The sequence below is a fragment of the Candoia aspera genome, chromosome 16 (assembly GCF_035149785.1).
Source record: "Candoia aspera isolate rCanAsp1 chromosome 16, rCanAsp1.hap2, whole genome shotgun sequence".
NCBI lineage: Eukaryota > Metazoa > Chordata > Lepidosauria > Squamata > Boidae > Candoia > Candoia aspera.
In genome coordinates this window covers 3,657,480-3,679,721 of record NC_086168.1, presented here as the reverse complement: position 1 = coordinate 3,679,721, position 22,242 = coordinate 3,657,480, and the positions used below count along the sequence as shown (strand labels likewise).

Here is a 22,242-nt window from a genome sequence, read left to right as displayed (position 1 = left end):
CCCGCATCCGAGATCTCACCAAAGAAAGATGTCTGGATTCCTTTTCCAAAAGGCAGGTAAAATGGACACTAATTCCACCCCCCACCAGGGAAGTACTTTCCATAGGTTGTGTTGGAATGCAATTCCTGTTGTCCCCAACAAATCCAGTCATCTATTCTCACCCTTCAAGACCTCAGATAGATTCCACCAGATCTTTAGTGAACTTCCTGGCCAGCAGAAGCCAGGGACCGATGCTTGCATTTCCTATTCAGAGCTGCAAGGTCTCTCTTTAGCTGCATTTGCATTCAATCTCCGTAATTGTTTGCCTGGAAGCCCCCTGGGGCAGGGATCTGTCTTAGATTTCTCTTGGCGGTAATAATGTCATCCTGCTCCTCCTCCCAGCTTCTTCTCTCCCCTTCCAGCTTCCTCCCTCTGTGCAGGACCAAAAATGCACACATCAATCCCCACTTCAATTGCAGATTCCGAAGAGGTGTGAGTGTGTTAGCTAAGTGCAAAAGCGTGCCTCCTGTGGTGTGATGCCATAGCCCATTTAAGGGGCTGTTTGAGCCACTTGGTCTAAAAATAGGGCAGAAGAAACATTCTCTGTGTCAGCCTGTAGTGTCCTGGTCTGTAAAACTTTTCTCATCAAAGGGGAGGCAATGTTAATTGTTTTGCGCCCTAGGTATAAATTGCCTATACCATCATTATTGCAAAATGAAAGTTCTCCTTTACATTAGCAGAATCCAGTACTGCAACTCGTTTCTGTTATTCTTCGGTAGGCTTTTGCTTCACTTCCTTGTGGTTGGGTTGAGTTTCAGACTAGCTCTTCTCTGCTCCCTGTGCACTGCTGAGTTCCAGGAGAAAATGTGCCTTTTTTTTTCCTACTGAAAAGCAGTGGGAACAGCCAGTCAGCCACTGTAGTCATTTATTTTGTTCCTTAAATATTTGAAAATAAATAATAGATTTTTTTTTAAAAAAGGAAGACTATGTAGCATTGTGGTTAGTTGTCTTTCACTTAAACGAGGCAGATCTAAGATTAAAACCCCTTTTAAGTTTGGAAGGGGGATGGAAGTCACTGATTCCATATTCCCTGCTCAGTGGAGGAATCCAAATTACAAAAAAAAAAAAACCTAATAAAAAAAGAGTCCAACCTCTGAACACATTTAAGAAAGGACAAACAGCCCGGCCTCCCTTGGTCATTAGCCCCAAATGTCAAACTGCTTTTACTGCTTGACTTTGAATATTAAGGACATTGTTTTCCACTGTATTGTAACTTAAAAAGTTCCATGGCCTGGTTTCTGGAATGATAGGTAGCAGGTCTAGACTTCTGTGGGACTTCAGGTAGTTGACGAATCCTGTCCCATCTCCTGTTGACCATCTTTTTTCTGGCAAACCACAGTCAATAGCTAGCTGTGAGGATTGGGACCATAGAGGAACAGGGCTCCAATTCAGGGCAAATTTACTCTTGAGGAATAACGTCATCTGATAAGGAAGAAATGGGGGTCCTTCTAGCATAGCGCAGTGTCTCTTCAGCCTCTAAACTGGGGTTAGTTCTGGACAGTGTCCGTTGTGTGAAGTCAAGGAGGCCAATTCATATCCCCGTTGTCCTGTTGGCCTCAGTTTTGGGTTTTCAGGATAATGCCCAGTGATTGTAGTTACTGGAGGCCATGCAATCAGTCACCTCCTCCCTCCCTCCCTTCCCTTCCTCATAAAGTACCAGCTGCTGTTTTAGTCCCTTGACACCAACTTTGCATCACTCATTAAGGGGGGATTGCTGGTTTAATTAAGCACCCCATTTTATGCATTGAGCCTGATAATACTAGAGAGACGGAAACTTTGGGGGTTCTGTGTCCCCTTGAAGCCCTTCCTTTCTAAATCCTAGCTTTTCAAAATGCTTTCTGCAGAAATGATAACTTTATTAGCCAACTTGTTGGCATTGAATACCCAAGTCCAAATGATGAGAGGGGTCCACCATATGGGCTGCAACCCGCCCTCCCAACCCTCACCAATGGTGGCTTGGTGTGTTTTGCCTCTGACCAACTGATTCAGCTTATGCATGGTACTAATCTGTGATTTCTCAAAAGCCTTGTTTGTTGAATAAGCCTCATGTTCTTGGATTCTCCCCAAATATGCAACCATCAGCAAACCATGGGCCACATGCACTACTCTTTGGTAGTATCCAAAACACCCCTGGAGGGATTAACCCACAAATTATGGCTTATAAACCCCAGTGGTTGAGTTCCCATAAATGAAAATTGAATAATACATCTTACAGCCTGGTATACAGGTAGTCCTCGACTTACGACCACAATTGGGACCGGAACCTCCATCGCTGAGCAAGGCAGTCGTTAAGTGAGTCATGCCTGATTTTACGATCTTTTTATTTTGTTTGCTTAAGTTGTTAAGCAAATCCGGCTTCCCCCATTGACTTTGCTTGTTGGAAGCCGGCTGGGAAGGTTGCAAATGGTGGTCATGTGATCCCAGGATGCCGCAACCATCGTAAATATGTGCTGATTGCCAAGCCCCTGAATTTTGATCATGTGACTGCTGCAACAGTCTTAAGTGTGAGGACCGGTCATAAGTCACTTTTTAGCGCCATTGTAACTTCAAACCGTCACTAAACGGATGGTTGTAAGTCAAGAACGGCCTGTATAGTGTGAACTCTGGTGGCCATCATGATATTCTCAGTGTTAAAAAGAGAAGTGTATTTATTCCATTGGTTTCTATTTTACTTGCTGTCTCTGCCTGAGCCTTGAATGTCTTTGCTCCAAAAAGCACACTCGCCAGGAAGCTTCACTAACCCCTAGTAATTTTCATGCTAACCGTTCCCCCGTGGATTACATGTCTGCGGTCTGCGTGCAACATGTGCACCGCTATTTCTGCAGAGCCCTGTCCGACCTGACGTCTGTTGGCCTGCAACTCGCGTAATTCCCCAGAGGCGCCCACGAGGACGCTTCACCTTTTCAGTGCCCGATATTCCTGCCAGCTCTCGACGGGAAGGTGGTAGAGATGGAACGCTGGCTTGGCCTAGCTTTTTGCTTTCTGCCCTTAACGTTGCCACCCTGCGGTTCAAAACAAACAGCGTGGCGTGTTTGATAGAGCTTGGCCACAGGAATCTCTGATTGGCGGAGCAGGCTGGTGATTCCTCAAATCAAGCCGGTGGTTGGGAATGGAAAAGCCGAGGAAGCGGTGCTCCATTGGTAGCAAGGACCCCCCTCCGTAGGAATGCTAGCCCTGTTGCTATAGCAGCACCCGAAAACTGCCTCTTCGGAGTTTAACTCTGCCCCCCGCCCCCCGCAACTTGCTGAAAGGGAGCAAACCAGACGTCTGGACAGCTGCGGGGTAGACTGTGGCTTCAATCCAATTCTTGGGGTGCATCCCTTATTTCACACTCCCCCAATCATCTTTCCGTTGAGCATGCCCTGGATCAAACAGGGGTTGAGTTCCCACATTGCGTGAAACCATCATCCAAGATGCCTGGCTTTTGATCTGGTGCTCTTTGATATTTCAGGATGTTTGTGCGTGGCGTGGGTCCAGCTGTTTGTGGCTTGTTGGAGAAACCAGGGTTGTGTTAATGGCGAGTTTGGTGGGGGGCGGATGCATCCAGTGCCACAGTGTTTTTGAGTGTGAGGAGTGGGGGGGGGGGTGTTGGAAAGGACAGAGGTGGGTGTATTAAACCTCACAGAAACATTTCATTCAGTTCAGATTCTGACTGCATGGTAAATTTCTAGAAATCGCTGCCCAGTGATGGTCAGCTTGCAACCTGACTTCAGCAACTCAAGCTTGAACTGATCTGGGAGTCATAGAATTATAGAGTTGGAAGGGGTCTGAAGGACCATCTATCCCAACCCTCTGAGATGTCTAGAGAAACAAATTAAGCCATTCACAAGAGGTGGATATCCAACCTCTACTCAAAAGCCTGGAGAGATGGAGAGCCCATCACCTCCATTGGTCAGCTGTTGCAAGAAGGGATTTTATATTTTTATTTATTTATTTATTTATTGCATTTTATATTTGTAATGTGCTTATTTTTATGGGATTTTAACATTTATTGTAGTGGCTTGATTTTACTGTGAACTGCCCAGAGTCCCTCTTTTGGGGGAGATGGGCGGTAATGAAATTAGAATAATCAATCCATCAATCAATAAAGGAATAAAGATCTTGACTTCTCTTCCATGTGCTGTTTCCATGCCCGGAATCCTTGCCCCCCAATCCAGAATGATGCATTTGAGTGACAAGGAGGAGAACCATGTAAAATACGTCCCTGGATATTTCTTTCTAGATAATTGTCCCTTCCTCTGAACTTCAGGGTTGAGAGAGAAGAGACAAAAATATTGGAGCTTTCAATCCAGAACGAATGCTGTCTGAGATGTGGCCCTCAGGAACAGTATGGTACCTTTTCTCTACGTTTTTTTTTTAAGACCTGAAGATGCTAAATTCTGGAAGGCATCTAGGGTGTAGCTCCAGAAGGAACATTTTGGTAGCTTATGCAAGATCAATGAGTTAGCTCTCATGTCTGGCTATTTAGCACTTTGCTCATCACCCTTCCATGACTCGGCAAATTGCAGAATATCAGAAAGTTGTCAATGCTTGCCGTCGGTTCAATTTTCTTGATGTTCTCTGGCTCATAATCTAATTTTGGAGGAAAATGGCTTTTGGTCCTGAGTGCTGAATGTTGAAATGTCCATTCTGGACTGGGTAGAATAACATGGTTTCCAAATTCTCTTCTTCAAGTCTTCTGTTGGAAGATGACCTATGAAACTACCATTATGGGTGTTTCTCTGGTTATATTTTGAAGGGTTCTGGGGAAATGTGCCCCACTGAAACTTATCTTGGTTTCTCCGAGCTCTATTCACACAAGTTTCAAACTCCAGGATGCCTGAGGGGTTGGGCTGTTTTCTCTCCATCAAAGGAAGTGGTTCCTGTCACAGAGCAGACTACTTTTAGAAGACTGTAAATGCAAGAAATAATTTCTGGGTGTTTTCTTTTCCTCTGTTAGAGTGAAACCACCATATCTTTTTGAGTATTGACTAACTGACCATAGTCCTTTGGTGGGAGTTTTATAAACAAGGAAAAGTGTGATTTGTCCAGAAGTTTGAGATTGAAGCAAGCATTCTTTTTGTGTTGCTCAATCTAGGCCAGGTAGCTAGAAATCAGGGAAGTTTCAGGAGTGAGATGGCTGGGATCAAGTGACGTTTCTGCCCCAATATATATTTAAAAAAATGAATTTTGTATTATTTAAAGTTGGTATGGGCCAGATGCTTTCTAATTTAAAAAGTTCTAGGTGAGAAAAGATGATCTGGTGGAGCAGATTTGAGTAGAATTGACCCCTATCAAATGGCTGACGCAAACATTTATGTTTCTTTGGACTAGCTGGTCATCAGCTTTTTCTCCGTGGCTTGGTCATGCTGAAGATCCTAGCCAGTCAGAGACCACGTGTACTGAATGCACAGAAGCCATTGGCTTCCAGGCTGATAATATGGAGCAAGTGAAAGCAGATGAGGGTAAGAGCAAGCAAGGGCAGCAGAAAATAAATTGCATTTTTGCCAGAGAGATCTGAAAAAATGTTTAAAGAAACAGGATTTTTGTTTTTCAGCGTTTCTGCAAAATACTTGGTTCCAGTCTGATTTGAAACACTGTCTCTTTTGGTTTCACATCCCCATGGGAGAAAGAAATATAGTGAAATACTGAAGCATCTAATCTGCCACAGTAGAAAATTCCCCAATGGGGTTCAAGGAAAGGCTCTATTAATTCAGGATGTTAAAAAAGCAGATTTGACTCTTCACTTAGAAATATCGAAAGAAGGAAGGTTGGCATTGGATCATCCAAGTGCAGACTGTTGATGAACCCAAGGGCCCTCACCTGTTCTTTTTTTTTAATTACAAATTCACAATAGTAGCATCCCAATTTCATACCAAAAGGGTGCGTGTTAAATACCCATCGCTGAAAAAGAAAATCAGATTTTTGTAATTCATCAGCAGGCAGCATGACCAGTAGCAAAGATTTGTGGGAATTGTAGTCCAGATTGGAGCTTATGTTGTCTAAATACTTGGCATGACCCAGGGCAGCTTTCTATGCCCAGTATATAGAGATGGAAGTCTCAGTAATTAACATATTTAACCCATATTTTAAAAGCACTTGGGAACTCTCAAGTCCAGAGGAAGGGTTTTTCCAAGCTGAAATGTGCTTTTTGCACAAATAAAGTTACCTGCTGAGGGAAGATGCTGATTGGCTGAGCTGGTGTGATGTCCTGGAATGATTGCCGTAGAAATAATTCAGATGCTCACAAACAGTATCGGGTAGGGAAGTTGCGCATCAAGGATAGCCAAGAGAGGGGTGTTTCCCTGAACATATTTCTGTCCTTCCCTCTGTCTGGATTGTTCTAGCAAAGGTGTCAAACAATATACACCAAGTATTATTTCCAAACTAGGGACACGGTGGCGCTGCGGGTTAAACCGCTGAGCTGCCGATTGGAAGGTCGGCGGTTCGAAACCGCGCGGCGGGGTGAGCTCCCGTTGCTAGTCCCAGCTCCTGCTCACCTAGCAGTTCGAAAACATGCAAATGTGAGTAGATCAATAGGTACCGCTTCGGCGGGCAGGTAACGGCGTTCCGTGTCATCATGCTGGCCACATGACCACGGAGGAAGTGTCTTTGGACAAACGCCGGCTCTTCGGCTTTGAAACGGAGATGAGCACCGCCCCCTAGAGTCGGACACGACTGGACTTAACGTCAAGGGAAACCTTTACCTTTACCTTATTATTTCCAAAGCTCCCTGTTCTTAAAGATTTAATCTTCACCAGATTCACACCACACATTAGATCAGTGTTTCTCAACCTTGGCGACTTTAAGATGTGTGGACTTCAACTCCCAGAATTCCCCAGCCAGCTTGGGGAAGTCCATACATCTTAAAGTCGCCAAGGTTGAGAACCACTGCATTAGATTGTAACTCTGGTTTATAACATGCTGGATTCTTCCAATCTGCTGAACCAAATCTTTGTTCCTGTTCATGGCTTAAAGCAATGTCTGTTCCTGGGTGGTGCTATTTGTGAGCCATGATTTATGGCTTACAATTCTAAATTATGAGCAAACCAGGGTTAAAACATGGATGAGCCCAAGCTGCATTTTACAGGCCAGCACGATAATCATGTCTCATTAAGGCAGTTCCTAGATTTTTTTTTCCCCACCTTTAGCTGCCTTTGTTTTGATCAAAAGCTTCTGTGGGGCACTGGAACAATTTAGAAGGAAGGCAGAAATCCGCCAACAATTTAATCTCCATTTGTACATCAATTAAGCCTCAGAGTAAGCTGTGAACCTTTGTTTCTTGCTTAGGTCTTATATGAACCCATCCAAAGATGGCTCTTTTAGAAATGAGGGTTAAGTTGACCATGGTGTAGCACAGTGAGTAAATCCAGACAGATTTCCAGAATCTGGGTCTGCTTTCTGCAAAGATTTGAAAATGTCCAGCCAGCCCTGATTATCACAGAGCTGCAAGAGAAGGGGAAGTTGTCAGTATGGATGGGACAAAATGTATTTTTATTTTTTTTTGAAAGGGAGGGGGCAGGTTAAGCTCCAGGCAGTGGGACCTCATGGCTAAGGAGTCTTAAAGAAGCTTAAGGAATGGTGCAGTTAATGGGATGAAATTTAGCATGAGTTGGTGAGCCGCCCAGACTCACTTCCATAGCGAGATGGGCGGCGATAAATGAATTAAATAAATAAAATGACAACTAGCTGTATGACTTTTGACCCAAACGGCCGACGGAGCCTGAATACAATGCTCATCTGTTAAATAAGTTCCTTGCGTGTAGAACATCACCATGTAAACACAAAGGCTGAGCCTAGAACTCTTTTGCCTGAGATGTTAGTTTTCTGCGTGCGGATTTTGTTGTCACCATTGCTTCAATGGAGAAGAATCCTCTTTTGCTGCCTCAAATAGTTTTACACCTAGGCTAAAAATGGTCTTCAGGAAACCACTTACTTTCTTTTTATAGTATTTACCCACCCCCCAGGACTGGAAAGTGGAGGTTATAAGTGATCTTCATCTTCTTGGCCTGAAAACAGAAAGACTTAGCAGAAGTTTCTGTCTCACAGACATCACTGCAAGAGAGAGGCTGGGACTCACTCAACTGTTTTTTTAAAATTTAATTTAATTTTACTTGGCTTTTTTGCACATTTACACATTTTCATAAGTTGCGGGACCCAGGGATTCATGAAAGCTGCCGAGCATTGGAAAGAAGTCAGTGAAAATTGTAGCTGTTCTTAAGCTGCAAGCCGGCTGATTTAATGGTACTGTGATTTTACTGAATCTAGCAAAATTTGCCCACTTTTAAGGGAAGTGTTCTCATCAGATAGTAAGCTTTGTTCAGACAGTGCGTGCGATTTATGTTATTTTTTAATTTAAAGGATCTTAAAAAAAAGAAACTGGGTAGCAGACTTGATTATTTCTGTGGGGAAGATATTTTTCTACTGATTCCTCTTCCTTATTTTTTTTCAACTGATTTTCTGTTTTTCTAAAACATTCTTAAATTGAAACTTAGTAACCAAAGGAACAAACAGTCAGATTAACTTGTAATTGCTCTTAGCTCCTTGCAAGAAAGTATCTTTTTGAAGCAGACTTATTCACAAGTTTATTTATTTGTAAATAGATGGGAACTAATAGAGTTGCTACTTTATTTCTTCTTTGGGTCACATTGCTGGTTTTGCATCATTGAAACTTAGCTGTTGTGCTTTAAGTTAATTTTATTGTGAATAAACACACTGTATCTGTTTTCAGTGGAAGCTAAAGCGGCATAGAAGTATTTTTAAAAATGCATTTCTTTGAAATACACCAAATGAAGAACAATAACCAATCCTAGTCCAAACTGGGGAACTGAATGCTCAGTAACCAATCCTAGTCCAAACTGGGGAACTGAATGCTCTGTTTTTTTAAAGAAAACCAAGGCTGCTTTATTCATGAATTAAAGTTAACTTTAATTAACTTTACTTGGTTGGTGCAATTAACTTGCACCAACCAAATGAAGCTAATTAAAGTTAATTAAAAAATCTCTTCTGAGTTCAAGGTAGAGAGATTCTTAGTGAATCTAATCTAAATTTTAGGTCAAGCAGGTGAAGATTACCCATAGAATGCCCTTCTTGGCATCTTCCCTGGCAACAACTGGAACAATAATAATACCACCATAGGCATTGACAAAACCACCATCAGTCAATTGCAAAAGGCAGCTTTACTTGGAACAGCTGACATCCTGCAACGAAACCTTTAATATTATTAAACAACAACATCTGCTTATCCCAGGTCCTTGGGAAGGACTGGATAGGTGGACAAAAATGCCAAATCCAGTCTAAACATCTGGCAGACTGTGCGACCAACTGTAATAATAAAACTGAACTTTATGATCCTTCTTGTCTGAAACAATCCAGGCTGCATCCTAAGAGGCAGAGCAGAGATGTGAAAATGCATCACAGATTCTGTTAGGTTCAAAGCTGGGTGCTGTGAGTCCCCTGGATTTAACGCATGAGTGTTAGATGCGAGCAGGTTTTGTTTAATGCTATCTTACCCTATTCAAAAATCTGCAACCCGCCTCAAGCTTTTGTTTTTTTTAAGGCACGCTGTTGGACGTGATCTGCAGACAGAGGTCGTTTTTAGAAATGGTGCCTGCATTGGGGAATTTGCATTTGACAATATTTGTATCTGGACGAAAGTGCGGTTGGGCTTCTTTAAAAAACAGTTCCTGGGGAATTCACATCATCCGTTCTAGCGCTTAGGAGATAATGTGTGTAAAATACCTTTATATTTTCTGTCTGAAGTTTTTAGAATTAAAGTACTAGAGTGGACAATTGATCTACTAATGCAGACAGTAAAGGAAACCATATTTTTTTTAATCTATCAGATCAGGACAGGACATCCCTCATTTGCTAATGAGATGACTATTCCTCACTCTGTCTTTGGCAGAAGGTGTGTCTCAGTTGTCAGCTTAAATCCCAGCAACTCCTAATGCCCTGGGTCCAAAATGCACAACCTTGCAGAGGAAAAAGTGCAAGATGCTTCAGTATTTTGCCACCCTTACTACTATTTCTGTGTGCTCAGCAGGAGGATATTCAGACGATCAGATAGCTTGAGGCAGTGGATCTCCACAGAGATCTATTTTAGAACTGATTACACACCCAGTTTAAGAAAAATCAACTGAATGTGTCTGTCTTTGTAAGTTTAAGTACAGAATGTTCATAGCTTTCTGCTTAAGAGACATAATTAACAATGGTGGGGTTAGTGACATCACAGACACTGACCACCTATTGCTCCGTAAAGCAGATTTCCCCTACAACTATTTTTCCTGGTGTTTGACCTTGAAGAGACAATAACTTTTTCTCTGGAGTTTTCCATTTCTTGACAACACTGGGCTCATTACTGGGAAACACTGGTAAGCAAAAAGGTTACACCTCTTAGCCACTGTTTTTTCCTCCTGTACATCATAAAGGTGAATCCTTACCACGGCAGCCTCTCTCTGCCACTCCTGTGTTTGCTGCAGTCATCTTTCAGGTCTGATAATTTTATAAGAACAGCCCTTTTAAAAATCTTTCTCTGAAAGTGTGATTCATCTTTCTCTGAGGTTGGTCAGGCTGCCAATTAAATATTTCTCTCTTTTGCTCCACAGGACCAGTTTGACACCCTTGAAAAACATACACAGTGGGGTATTGACATTCTGGAGAAATATATCAAATTTGTCAAAGACAGGACAGAGATTGAGATCAACTATGCAAAGCAGCTTAGGTGAGTCAGAGATTGATTTGGCAAGTCCGTAATGCTTATCCGTTTCATCAAGTTGCTAATTTACACTACTACTCTGGATAATATTTGTACAGAAGGTTAAATCCGCATTTCTCAAATGTATTGTCTTGTATTGAATATTGTAAGGGACGCGGTGGCGCTGCGGGTTAAACCGCTGAGCTGCTGAGCTTGCCGATCGGAAGGTCAGCGGTTCGAATCCGCGTGACAGGGTGAGCTCCCGCTGCTAGTCCCAGCTCCTGCTGACCTAGCAGTTCGAAAACATCCAGTGTGAGTAGATGAATAGGCACCGCTTCGGCGGGCAGGTAACGGCGTTCCGTGTAGTCATGCCGGCCACATGACCACGGAGGAAGTGTCTACGGACAAATGCCGGCTCTTCGGCTTTGAAACGGAGATGAGCACTGCCCCCTAGAGTCGGACACGACTGGACTTCATGTCAAGGGAAACCTTTACCTTTACTTATTGAATATTGTGCAAATATTCGCTTCAGTTGGCATTGTCTGCATTTCAACGTGGAGGGGAACTTTCCCCTTTCAGGTCTGGTTCATAGATAAGACATATTTGATCTTAGTTTAATATATTGCATATACCCTAGTGTTGTTCTTGTGAACCATGGTTGAGGGCAGGGACGGGCAAACCACAGTAACTCATTTATGGATCCAGATCCTCCTAACCTGGGCAGAGCTGATTTTTGTTAGCTTTTTTGAGTTCCAGTGTTAGGGTTTATAAGTTGCAAAGTGAGGTTTGTGACATTGTAAGCACTAGCTCTGTGCACTGCTGGACTCATATGCAATTTACAGTATCCTTTGAATTCCTGAATCCCCCTTCCCAAAAATTGGGCTGATTTTTCCAGTTTGGAGGGTTTTCAGGAGCAAAATTGGTGCCTTAAAGTAAGGTATCTGTTCTTAGATGCCCCCATTTCAAACAGCCAAACCCAAAACGTGGATCCTCAGAGTTCAGTCTGCATCCCCGAAGGTCATTGTATCACCAGCTACGCTTCTGAGGTCTCTCAGGCAGAGCAGAGAGTTACAATGCAACCCCCAGCCCCAAAACGTTTCTGCCAGCCGAGTGCAACTTAATGAATAAATAATGTGTTCTGTGAAAATGCTCCTGAAACAGTTCTGTTGTGGCTTGGCGTGGTGTAAACCTAGAGCATCCAGGCACAGGGAATTCTAAACCTGTACAATGGCTCAGAATTCATCTACTGTAACTTTGCCCGTGGAAAATCCTGAGCAATTGGTGGTAGCAGCCTATCTGAAAATTTGCAGTGCTGATCACAGTTGCTTTAGAACTGTCTCCCTGCTCAGGCCTCAGTAACCGCTCCCCAAATTCCTAGCCAGCACAGCCAATTTTTATCTGGATATTTTGTCTCCGGTAACCCTAAAAATTCAAAGGACCCTTGGCTGGGTGAGAGTTTTGCACAAGAAATGCTGTTTATTTATTTGCCCTCTAATTTGCCCTATCTCCTGCAAGTATCTGCGATGCCTTTTCCCCTCATTTCTGTAACTTCTGAATAGGAACATGAGAAAGAGAAAATCTTTCTTCGTTAGCCTGGTAATTGTTTTATGTATTTTATCCCCAACCTGACCCATTCCATTTTCGGTATAGTTTATGGCTGATACAGAAATAAAACTACATTTGGGACTGGGCATCTGATGGAGGTCTCTACTTGCAAAATGTTTCATCGTTAGGACATGCTGATTGCCTCGTTTGCGGAGCAACTTCGCCCAAGTTCTCCTGTTCCAAATTTAGCAAGCTGCACCATCAAATAGAAATTCATTTCTTTTTATTGTTGGGAACAAAGTGAAGGCTCCCTTGGAAAAGCAGAAGAAGGGGTTTCCGAGAGGCATAGGGATTAGACAGAGAACTTAAGGCTGGGTTTCCATCCCTTGCAACCACAGATTCAAGGACTTTAGTAGAGGAAGGACCTTCCAAGATCCTATAAGAATTTTCAGTCGAATAATCAAGTCAGTTGTAAAGAATTGTAATGATGATTGGATTTGAGTTGTCCAGTAGATCTGAAGGTGCAGTTTGAGTCGATTTACACACACGGTCCATGGGTTTTCCTTGACCTTGTTCAAACCTCCCAGCACGGGGAGACAAAGTCATGGTGAGAGTCACCATAGGCACAAACGTTTACTGACTCCTGATACGTAAAACATTTTCCATGCATGTTGGAAGGAATTGCTTTTGAAATCCACTAGGATTAAAGTGGATTTTGGAATCCACTTCAGGATTAGTTCCATATTTGGGGGTGATCTTGGCAGAGAAGTGACCATGGTCTCCAGAGCATCCCTAGGTTGTACTACTGGAATTTGGCCCAAAACTGCTACTTTTCAGCAGTGGAAACCCCCCCCACACACACACACTTTCCCCCCCCCTTAAATAAATCTCAAATTCCCTTAAAATCAAGCCACACCCTTCAGGCAGTGTCCTGATGTCACCAAACAATCTTCCCATCCCTCAGATTTGAAAGGCAGAAGTGGGAGGCAGAAATGATTCCATCCTATTCCCTGGAGAGCTGTGATGACATGATTCCTTCCATAATCTTTGAGCTGTAAAACCCAACATCATCCTCACCTAACATGCAAATGATGGCTTGGTGATAACTGGGTTCTACTCCAGCACATCTTTAGCAGCTGCTAAAAGGACAAATGCTACCTTTGGGGGTGTTCACAGGAGCCTAAAGTCTAGATATTTAGCAGTGGCTTTTCCACCTCCAGCCTGGTAGAAAATTTACTCAGGGACACACTGAAAGAGCCATCTATATCCTACTAAAACTCTTGTGCCTGTTTGTTTTTAATCTTTAACTGGGCAAAACGGTGCGTCATAGGCCAACAATTTTTGAACCAAGGCACCTCAAATGGGCTAACTTAAATGTGTCCAAAATCCCAGACCTGTGACTCCCGTGGAACTGAAATTTGGCAAATGTTATAAAACATACTAGGACATAAAAATGATCATAAACCATTTTATGACATAACACCAAATGTCACAAAACATGTCCTCTGGTCAACTCCTGATGTTTGACTGGGCTATACCGTTCAGCATGGGCTACTGTCAAGGCAGAGACATTTCTGAAGGTCTCCCTGGATTTTTGAGAACTTTTCCGGTGAAGGCAGGACATTAGCAGCTCTGCCATTGTTGGTAAGGAAGTATCTCTGAAGGAAGTATCTGGTAAGGAAGTATCTCTGAAACGATGATCCAAGAGGTCACGGGTTACTCTGGTATTTACTACCCCCAAGCCATCCCAACATGGTGGGGAAATAATGGTTCCTAGACCCAGCTGACCCCCAGGAAGAGGAAGTCCTGGCTTGTCTTTGCTCCCTGCTAACACTGATTCTTATATATTCAGCTCTGATGCTGAGGACCCAACCCACCATGGACTTTTGGATATTAACTCAAAGAGGGAGCAGCTTGTTGAAGGAAGGTGTTGTCTTCTGCTTTGCTGTTTTATTAAGTTTACTGGTTCTTGTCGGTTTATGTATTTATTTTATTTACTCCATTTGTGTGGCCGCCCATCTCAAGCAAGCGCCTCTGGGTGGTGAACAAGGGTAAAATCAGTTGAGAAGCAAATTACAATCACAGTGCTAAAAATTAAATGCGTACAGCAGCCAAGGAAAATATTACAGTCCGTAGATGTTAACATAACCAGGAAATGGGGCCCTTCACACACTCCGGTTTGTTATCTCAATTCTGGTCTGCTGATAAATAAAATTCTATTTTTGGATATGTAGTCTCCACACACACACACACACACACACACACAGAGCTGAGAGCAGCTTCTCCAGTGACATCAGTGAGATTGAGACACATTGGCTACCACCACACCATGCACTTAACCTGCACATTAATCTATTTCATTGGCTCTCTCAGCGCATCAGGCCATAAGTGGATGGCTAATGAGTGAAGCTGTAGCAAGACTAGCCAAGGTTAACGCTAGACAAGGTTAGCATATTCTGCAAACCCAGCCACCGGTTCTTGGTTTGACCATTATGTTAAGGGGCTTAAAGTGCTATCGAGGTTCTAGGGGAACGTCTTTAACTTCAGTCATCCGGCAGAATGCAGACAACAGTTCCAATCTAACTTGGCTACACATTTAGGCTTCTTTAGAAAACTGACGTTAATTGCATGAGATGTGGCAGCTACCCAGTATCAGAGCCATGGGGCCAAAATTGGGCTTTGGGGTACAGGTAGTCCTCACTTAATGACCACAATTGAGACCAGAATTGTGGTTGCAGAGTGAAGCAGTCATTAAGTGAATCCAACATAGTTTTACGACCTTTTTGCAGTGGTCAGTAAGCAAATTACCATGGCTGCTAAGCAAACCATGTAGTCGTTAAGCAAATCACGTGGTTCCCCATTGATTTTGCTTGTCAGAAGCAGGCCGAGAAGGTCGAAAATAGCGATTACTTGATCACGGGATGCTGCGACGGTCATAAATGTGAACTGGTTGCCAAGTGCCCAAATCATGATCACATGACTGCGGGCAGTTGCCACGGTCGTAAGTGTGAGCACTGGTTGTAAGTTGGTTTTTTCAGCACCGTCATAAGTCTGAACCATCAACAAATGGTCACTGAGTGAGGACTAGCTGTATCAAGCCCATGTCTTCTCCTATTCCCATTTTTTCCATTTTTCATCTTTGACAGGATGTGGCTGCTATTTTCCTGAACTTTGCAACAGCTTATTTTTTTGGTTTACAAAATTACTTACTTTAATACAAGTGACCGTGAGAATATTTTTATCTAGATGGCAGCAGACAATCTCAGTGCATAAACAAATTGCCTTCAAGTCTTAAAAAAAGAAGCAGCAGCTTGCTAAACTATTCAGTGACGGTCATCCGTTCCTTCTTTTTCTGTTTTACTTTAGGAGCCTCGCAAAGAAATACCAGCCTAAGAAGAACTCCAAAGAAGAGGATGAATACACGTAGGTTTTCAGCAGAAGCCTAACCTCCTCCAGGGATGGAGGCAGAGCAGATCTGGAAAAAACGCTTCAGATAACCCCGCTGTGGGGAAGTATGTCATAAAGAACCAAGATGGTAAAATCAGAAGGAGTGGAAGTTCTGTCTCGGGGTCTGAAGGCCATGGGACCTGGACAGGGAAGAACAGGCTTCAGCTCAACCCTGCCGAGACAGAGCGGATTGGGGTTTTAGGGCCCCCTGGCAATGGGGACTTTCCATCTGTGGTTCTGGGTGGGGCTGCACTACCCCAAAGAGAACCGATGTGCAATTTGGGTCACCTTCTGGACTCACAGCTCCTGTTTGAGCTTTCATATAGCTTTGCTCAGTGCCCCGATTGCACCCTTTCCTGGATCGAGGGCTCTGCTCCCGACCACTCATGCCCTGGTCACCCCTTGAGTAGACTACCGCAATGCACTCTACATGGGGCTGCCCTTGAGCGGCATTTGGAGGCCGCATGTGGGGTCCAGAATGCAGCGGCGCGGGCAATTATGGGCGTTCCTCGATTGGCCCATGTTACATCTTTGCTCGGCGAGCTGCTCTGGCTGCCAGTCTGCTTCTGGGTGCAGTTCAAGAGGCTGGCTGCCACCTATAAAGCCCCTCGCAGCATGGGGCTGAGTTATTTGCAGGACCGTCCCACCCCGATCGCCTGGACCCATCCCATTCAGCCTGGCAGGAGAGACACGCTGAGGGTCCCATTGCTTAAGAAGCACCATCTTTCCAGACCCAGGAAGTGTCCGAACGCCATTCCCCCTGACACTTCTATCTTTTCACAAGCCAGGAGGTATTCCCAGGCATGGGGCTCGGATTATGCGTTGGAGCGCACTGTCAGCCCCTCTAGGTAGGCCAGACCAGGAAATCAACTACAGAGGAAGGCTAAACCACTTTTATTGAGTGATAATGACCAAATCTTGCAAGTCTGATTGTGGTGGACCTCCTCCTCCTCCTCCACCTTATACTCCAGTGAATTAGGGAGGTGTCTATCTGAGCCACTTCCAAATGCTATTATCTTGTTGCTCTGGACTTCAAAAACATTTCAGCCCCTTTTGCCTAGATAACGGTTCTTGCATATTTCCCTCAAGGCCATCCTCCTCTCTCTCAGTACCCAGGAAGTTGTTGACTTGTGGGAATTGTTTTAACCTAGGCTGCTATTATATGTACATCTTACAATGTCGGTGTTTTGATTTTGAGTGCTGTTAGTCACCCAGAATCACTATGGTGAGATGGGCAGCTGCATAAATCAATTAAATTAATAACCAAATCATTTTTTCGGCTGTGGTTTAAATGGTCCTAGCTTCGTGTTGAAGACAGGTTTAACTCCCAGGGGGCAGGGAGGGGGGAGATGGCATTGTGTGAAGAATGTGTTCATCTAATCTTGAAAAACCATCTGGAAGGAATTAATTTAGGACTGTCTGGGGCTGAGCTAACTCCTCTATCCCCACATTAGATGTGCTTTGCCAGCAAAGTTGAGGTGGATCAAGGAGGTACAACACTTTCTCCTGTTTCTGAAGCAAAGTCCTAGAGAGACCCTTTGAAATGGGGTCTCTCTAGGCATCCTATCTCTGTCTCTCTTTCACTTTTTAACCTCGTTGTGGTCCCATGGGGAGTGGAAAAACGTGAGAAAGGAATGAGATAGATGTGCCCTCAATCCTTTCCATGTTAGTCTACTGCAGAATGTTTTTAAAAGTTCTCTAGAATGTGATAGCTTCTCCAGTCTTGTTGCAGTGAAAAAAAATGGCTCTTCTGTGACTATTGAGTCAACCTTGGAAGTCCCTGGGGGTGACTTAATTGTTCCAGAAATGGAGGGACAAAACCGTTTTACAAGGTTTTGGAGATCTTTCTTATTCCCAGTCAGCCTTTTGCAGATTCCTAAAGACCTTTCTTCTTCTGAATCAGCCTTTTTGCAGAGCTTCAACAGACTTGGTTATTCTAACTTAGCTTTCCCCCTACTTGGTAGCTTCCAAATGTGCTGGAGAAATCCCACAGTGCCTTTGGCCTTATTGACTAGGGAGTGTGGGAGTTTGAATCCAGCACTTCTAGAAGCCCCAAGTCAGAACTGATGTTTTCATTCGTGGTCACAGTAAATGACTGTTCGGTCCATCCCTGCATTTAACTGGCAGCCTTTTTACATGCAGTCTAGGAAGGATGGAATTAGTCCAACATGTCTAAAAATAATGTGCTTTTTTTTTTAAAAAAAAAGGCCAGCTTCTCAAGTTTTTTGTCCCTTTTAGGTATTCGTCATGCCGAGCTTTCCTAGCAACTTTGAATGAAATGAATGACTACGCAGGACAACACGAGGTCATTTCAGAGAACATGACTTCCCAAATCACCGCCGAGCTAGCCCGTTATGTGCAAGAACTCAAGCAAGAAAGAAAATCGGTAATCAAGTTCCTTTACCCTTTCCAATTTCTTTGTGGTGGATCGAATTAACTGAATATAGCAGAAGCCCAGGGAGGCTGATGAAAACTTTAATTTATTAAATTTATATGCTGCCTGGCTCCCAGCAGCTCTAGGAATTTAACCATCCCTTATCAGCATAATAGTGTTTTGCCCAATGAGAAGAGGCATTCAGTTTTCATGCCTTAGAAGATTATGTAGAGGTGGAGATAAATTGGAGAATAAGTCCCTCTGGGTGAATGGGAGAAAACATCAACATGGGACCCTAAGGACTGGGTTTTTCCGATATATTTAACTTGGATTCTGGATTTGCACAATGCGCGGGACCATAAATTAGCAGAACAGACAAATCAGCCGTCAGTAGACTTATAGAGATAAACCACATTTACAGACCATTCAAAAGAGACAATAAAAAAGCTAAGATGGAAACAAAAAGACCAAAATGCATCCTCTCCAGCATCCAACACCCAGATAAGCAGGGATTAACGCCAGACAGACAATCAAGCGGAAAACAATATCCAATCGAGGAACTGCCAAGGAGGAAACCACACCCCCACCAACACTGCAGGGCAAGCTGCTGTATTTAAACAGGGAGCACACCCCACCCTCCCTCGCACTGATGGCGTTACCTAGTCAGGTAGTGAAATGTCTGCAAACAGCAACCAAGGACTCCACATTTAGGTAATACGATTAAACATTAGGAACATTCTATTATTTAGAAAGCTTTAAATATTGAAGAGAAAAGGGGAAAAGTAACAATTCTATCAGTATTAATAGATATAATGCAGAAGGTCAATATTACAAATGTAAGATCGTTTGACTTTTCATCCAAAGTTAAGAATAGCAAAAGAGAACCGCTGCAATTCACATCCAAGTATTAGTTATAAAAGTTCCGGCCTTGAACTAATTACTTAATATTGAGAACTCTATGTATTGTTACTGTGTGTGTGTGTGTGTGTATTGTTTTTATGAAGATCGTAAGGCAAACTAGAGCCAGTTTGGTGCAGTGGTTAAGGCATCAGGCTAAAAACTGGGAGACGGTGAATTCTAGTCCTGCCTGAGGCACAAAGCCAGATGGGGGACCTTGGGCCAGCCGCGCTCTCTCTGCCCTAGGAAGGAGGCATTGGCAAACCACTTCTGAAAAACCTTGCCAAGAAAACTGAGGGACTTATCCAGGCAGTCTTTGAGAATCAGACACGATTGAATGGATTAAAAAAACACTAACTTGAAGGTGCCAACAAAACAAAAGAAAACCCACCCTCACTACCACTGCCTTTTTCCCCTTACCGGACCTCCTGGCTCTGCCTAACAGGCCTGGCCAAGCTTATTTGTAGACTCATAGTTGATTTCTTCCCCAGATCTGCTTGCTACAGTGGCCTTGAATCCTACTCTTGCAACATCCATGCCCTTGGAAGGACAGAATCCCAAGTGGCCTTTACAGCTCCTTTAAAAGAAATTGCAGCAGTAAAGGCCCCCAGTCTCCTGGCCTTCAGGAAGGGGGTTAAAACCTGGTTATGCCACCTGGCTTGGGGTGGGAGGGGCGATAGTTATACATGGAGGCGGTTGGCACCATGATAGTGCCAACAGGAAGATCTTGATTTGCCACCTTGTCTTTATATCTTATATTTGTATTTTTATAGGTATATTTATTTATATTTATTACATTGTATTTTTAGCGATACGTTATTCTTCTTCTTGTAAGCTGCCCAGGGTCGTTGTTTACGAGTTGGATGGTTGAGAAGTTCAATGAATGAATGAATGAATGAATGAATGAATGAATGAATGAATGAATGAATGAATGAATGAATGAAGTTTCTCCTGTGGCAATTTGTGGGCTCTGTGTAGCATCACAGAATGGAGACCAGGCCTGTCTCCCTTTAGCCAAGCGATGGTCGGAGGGCTTTAGAAGACGCGACTGACTTGTGAACGGGGACCGGCCCCGAAGTGAAGGATGCCAGTCGTTTCAGCTTGCCTGGCTGAGCTTGGAGAAGGCGGCCTTTTTATGCAGAGGTAGGGACATGTCCAGGCCACCAAGAGTCAACAAGAACTCAAAGAAACAGGGGAACCACCCCACCCATCAACCCACAGGCAAATCTGGGATCCCTTGGTTGGGATGACTTTGAGGAGCAAGGCAGAAGCGACCCACTTGCTTCCTGCTGCCCCAGGCCTCTTCTGAACCAACTCTCAGGACTGATATGTAGGAGTGCAGTTGTGTCGGGCTGTTCGGTCCCCGAAGAGCGAATTGCCCAGGGAACTCCCAGGGCGGAGTTTGGACTGGAATCTGGGGGTCTCTTCACCTAGGCCAGCGCCTTCACCCCTAGACCACCCTGGCTCTTGGGCTGAGAGGAAGGGACTGGCCTAGAGTCCCCCAGGGAGTGTCCAGCCTCAGGACCCACTATTGCGACCCACTGTCTTGGCACATCAGGTGTTTAATGCTGGCTTTATGGACTAGTAACTTGTTGTGCGAGCATGCTGGTCTCCCCCGCGGCCGTCGTCTGGTTTCTCGACAGGGCCATACAAACATCTCTGGAGCTGGCAAACGAAAAAAAGCACATGGCTCCTCTCTGGGATTTTTAATGCCCAGTTGGTTGTTTCTGCAGACCTCAGCATGCTGTTGTTTCCTTGCCACAAAATATAAGCAGTGCGCCGGCTCTCGCCCGCCAAGGGCTCGCCGTCAAAGAGGGAGATTGCCGGTGCGATCTGGCTCGGAGGGGAGCGGAGAGGCAAATGAATGTTTTCAAGGCTGGCAGAGAGGAAGTGCTGGCTTGCAAACATGCAATTAACTCCGGGTAGAAAAGGGAATGATTAAACCCTGGGTATAATAAGCTGAGTTTATATAGCATGCACAAGTGTGGCACATGCATATGCAGATGGGGAAAACCCTAACACAGAGGAGGTGGCCTTCTTTTTGCTTTTCCTGACTCAGTGCAAAATCTTTTTTTTTTTTTTCGTTTTAGGGGTGGGGATGCTCCAGAATTGTTGGCGTCTGAGAATTGCAGCAGCCTTGAGTTTGTACAGACACGTGGGTGGGCAATTTTCTAACGCCCGAGGGCTGGATCTTTTTTCTCAGCCAGAGGTTGCGCTGGAGAACCATGCCATTCCAGCAGCTAAGGTCATGGTGTTGACGCAGACCAGGGTTAAAGCGTCGTCATGGATAGGGTTAGGCAGAAGTAAGTAAGCCCGTCTCCCAGCTAACAAAAGGCATTGAAAAGAAAAGGGGGGGGAGATTTTAGTATCCTCAATTGCTCGCCTTGCCTGTGCCTCATCCTTTCCCATTTATATCACAGTTCTTGTGTCATCTTCGGATGCACACCTTCCCAATTCACGTTCCCCAAAGTTGTTTCCAAGCTGGATGCAGCGATAGGATGGAACTGAAGTGCGACCATGGGCGTTCTGAAAGAAAGAATAATGTCTGTGATACCCCGAAATATGAACAGGAGAGGGGAACTTTGCAAAATGGTATTTGTCGAGGGAAAGGACGCTTGAAAATAAGGCAGGCGTTAGATTAATACAGGTTTAAAAAGCAAATTAAGAACCGGGCTAGAAAGGAAACAAGCCTCAGCTGTAAGCTGGGAAAATGAGAAAGTGATCGACAGAAATGGATAGAGCTGGCCATCTTAAACTCAGCATTTACTTTGGAAGAAACCAGCATTTTGAAGAGACTTTGGCTAGTTTGGAAAGGCAGTAGCTGGTGCAAAGTCTCCCAGGATGTTTGGGCTACAGCTTTTCAAAGTTTCAGATGACGTGTGATGGAATCCTGGCTAAGACAAATTCAGCGGATTAACGTAAAAAGTCCTGCTGGTGCGGAAAATCAGTTGGGTGGAATGGCTCGGTGTAAGTTACTGCTGGGACCCCTTGCCTTAAGGTTGTCTGCGACTGGACTCTTCTTCTCCCGAAAGTGCAGAGTGGCAGGATGCTGCCCGTTGTATCTATCTGTGTGAGTTGCTGCCCCCTCTGAAGCGTTATGTCCACCCCAAGCATCTCCCCTTTGCAATGCGCTGGTGGATCTTTGTGGTTACAGCAAAAAAATAAAGTTGCTGTCACACGGCGAGCATCTCCTGACTCTGTGTGAGGAGCAGCTGATAGTTGGAGAAGAAAGGTCACCTCAGATGGCCTGGAGAGTGTTCCCCCA

The 22,242-nt window shown here is 44.2% G+C and overlaps 2 protein-coding genes across 14 annotated transcripts in view; both read left to right on the top strand.

The window, feature by feature from the left end:
- Positions 1–22,242, top strand: part of PTGES (prostaglandin E synthase) — a 377,050-nt gene that overhangs the window by 178,748 nt on the left and 176,060 nt on the right. The gene's annotated exons all lie outside the window — the stretch shown is intronic.
- FNBP1 (formin binding protein 1) overlaps positions 1–22,242 on the top strand; it is a 108,821-nt gene that overhangs the window by 24,693 nt on the left and 61,886 nt on the right. For all 13 annotated transcript variants that reach the window (XM_063316053.1, XM_063316055.1, XM_063316058.1 and 10 more), the window contains exons 2-4: positions 10,626–10,741; positions 15,626–15,682; positions 17,945–18,092. In XM_063316053.1, coding sequence (XP_063172123.1) covers positions 10,626–10,741; positions 15,626–15,682; positions 17,945–18,092 — 321 coding nt within the window. The remainder of the gene's footprint in view (positions 1–10,625; positions 10,742–15,625; positions 15,683–17,944; positions 18,093–22,242) is intronic.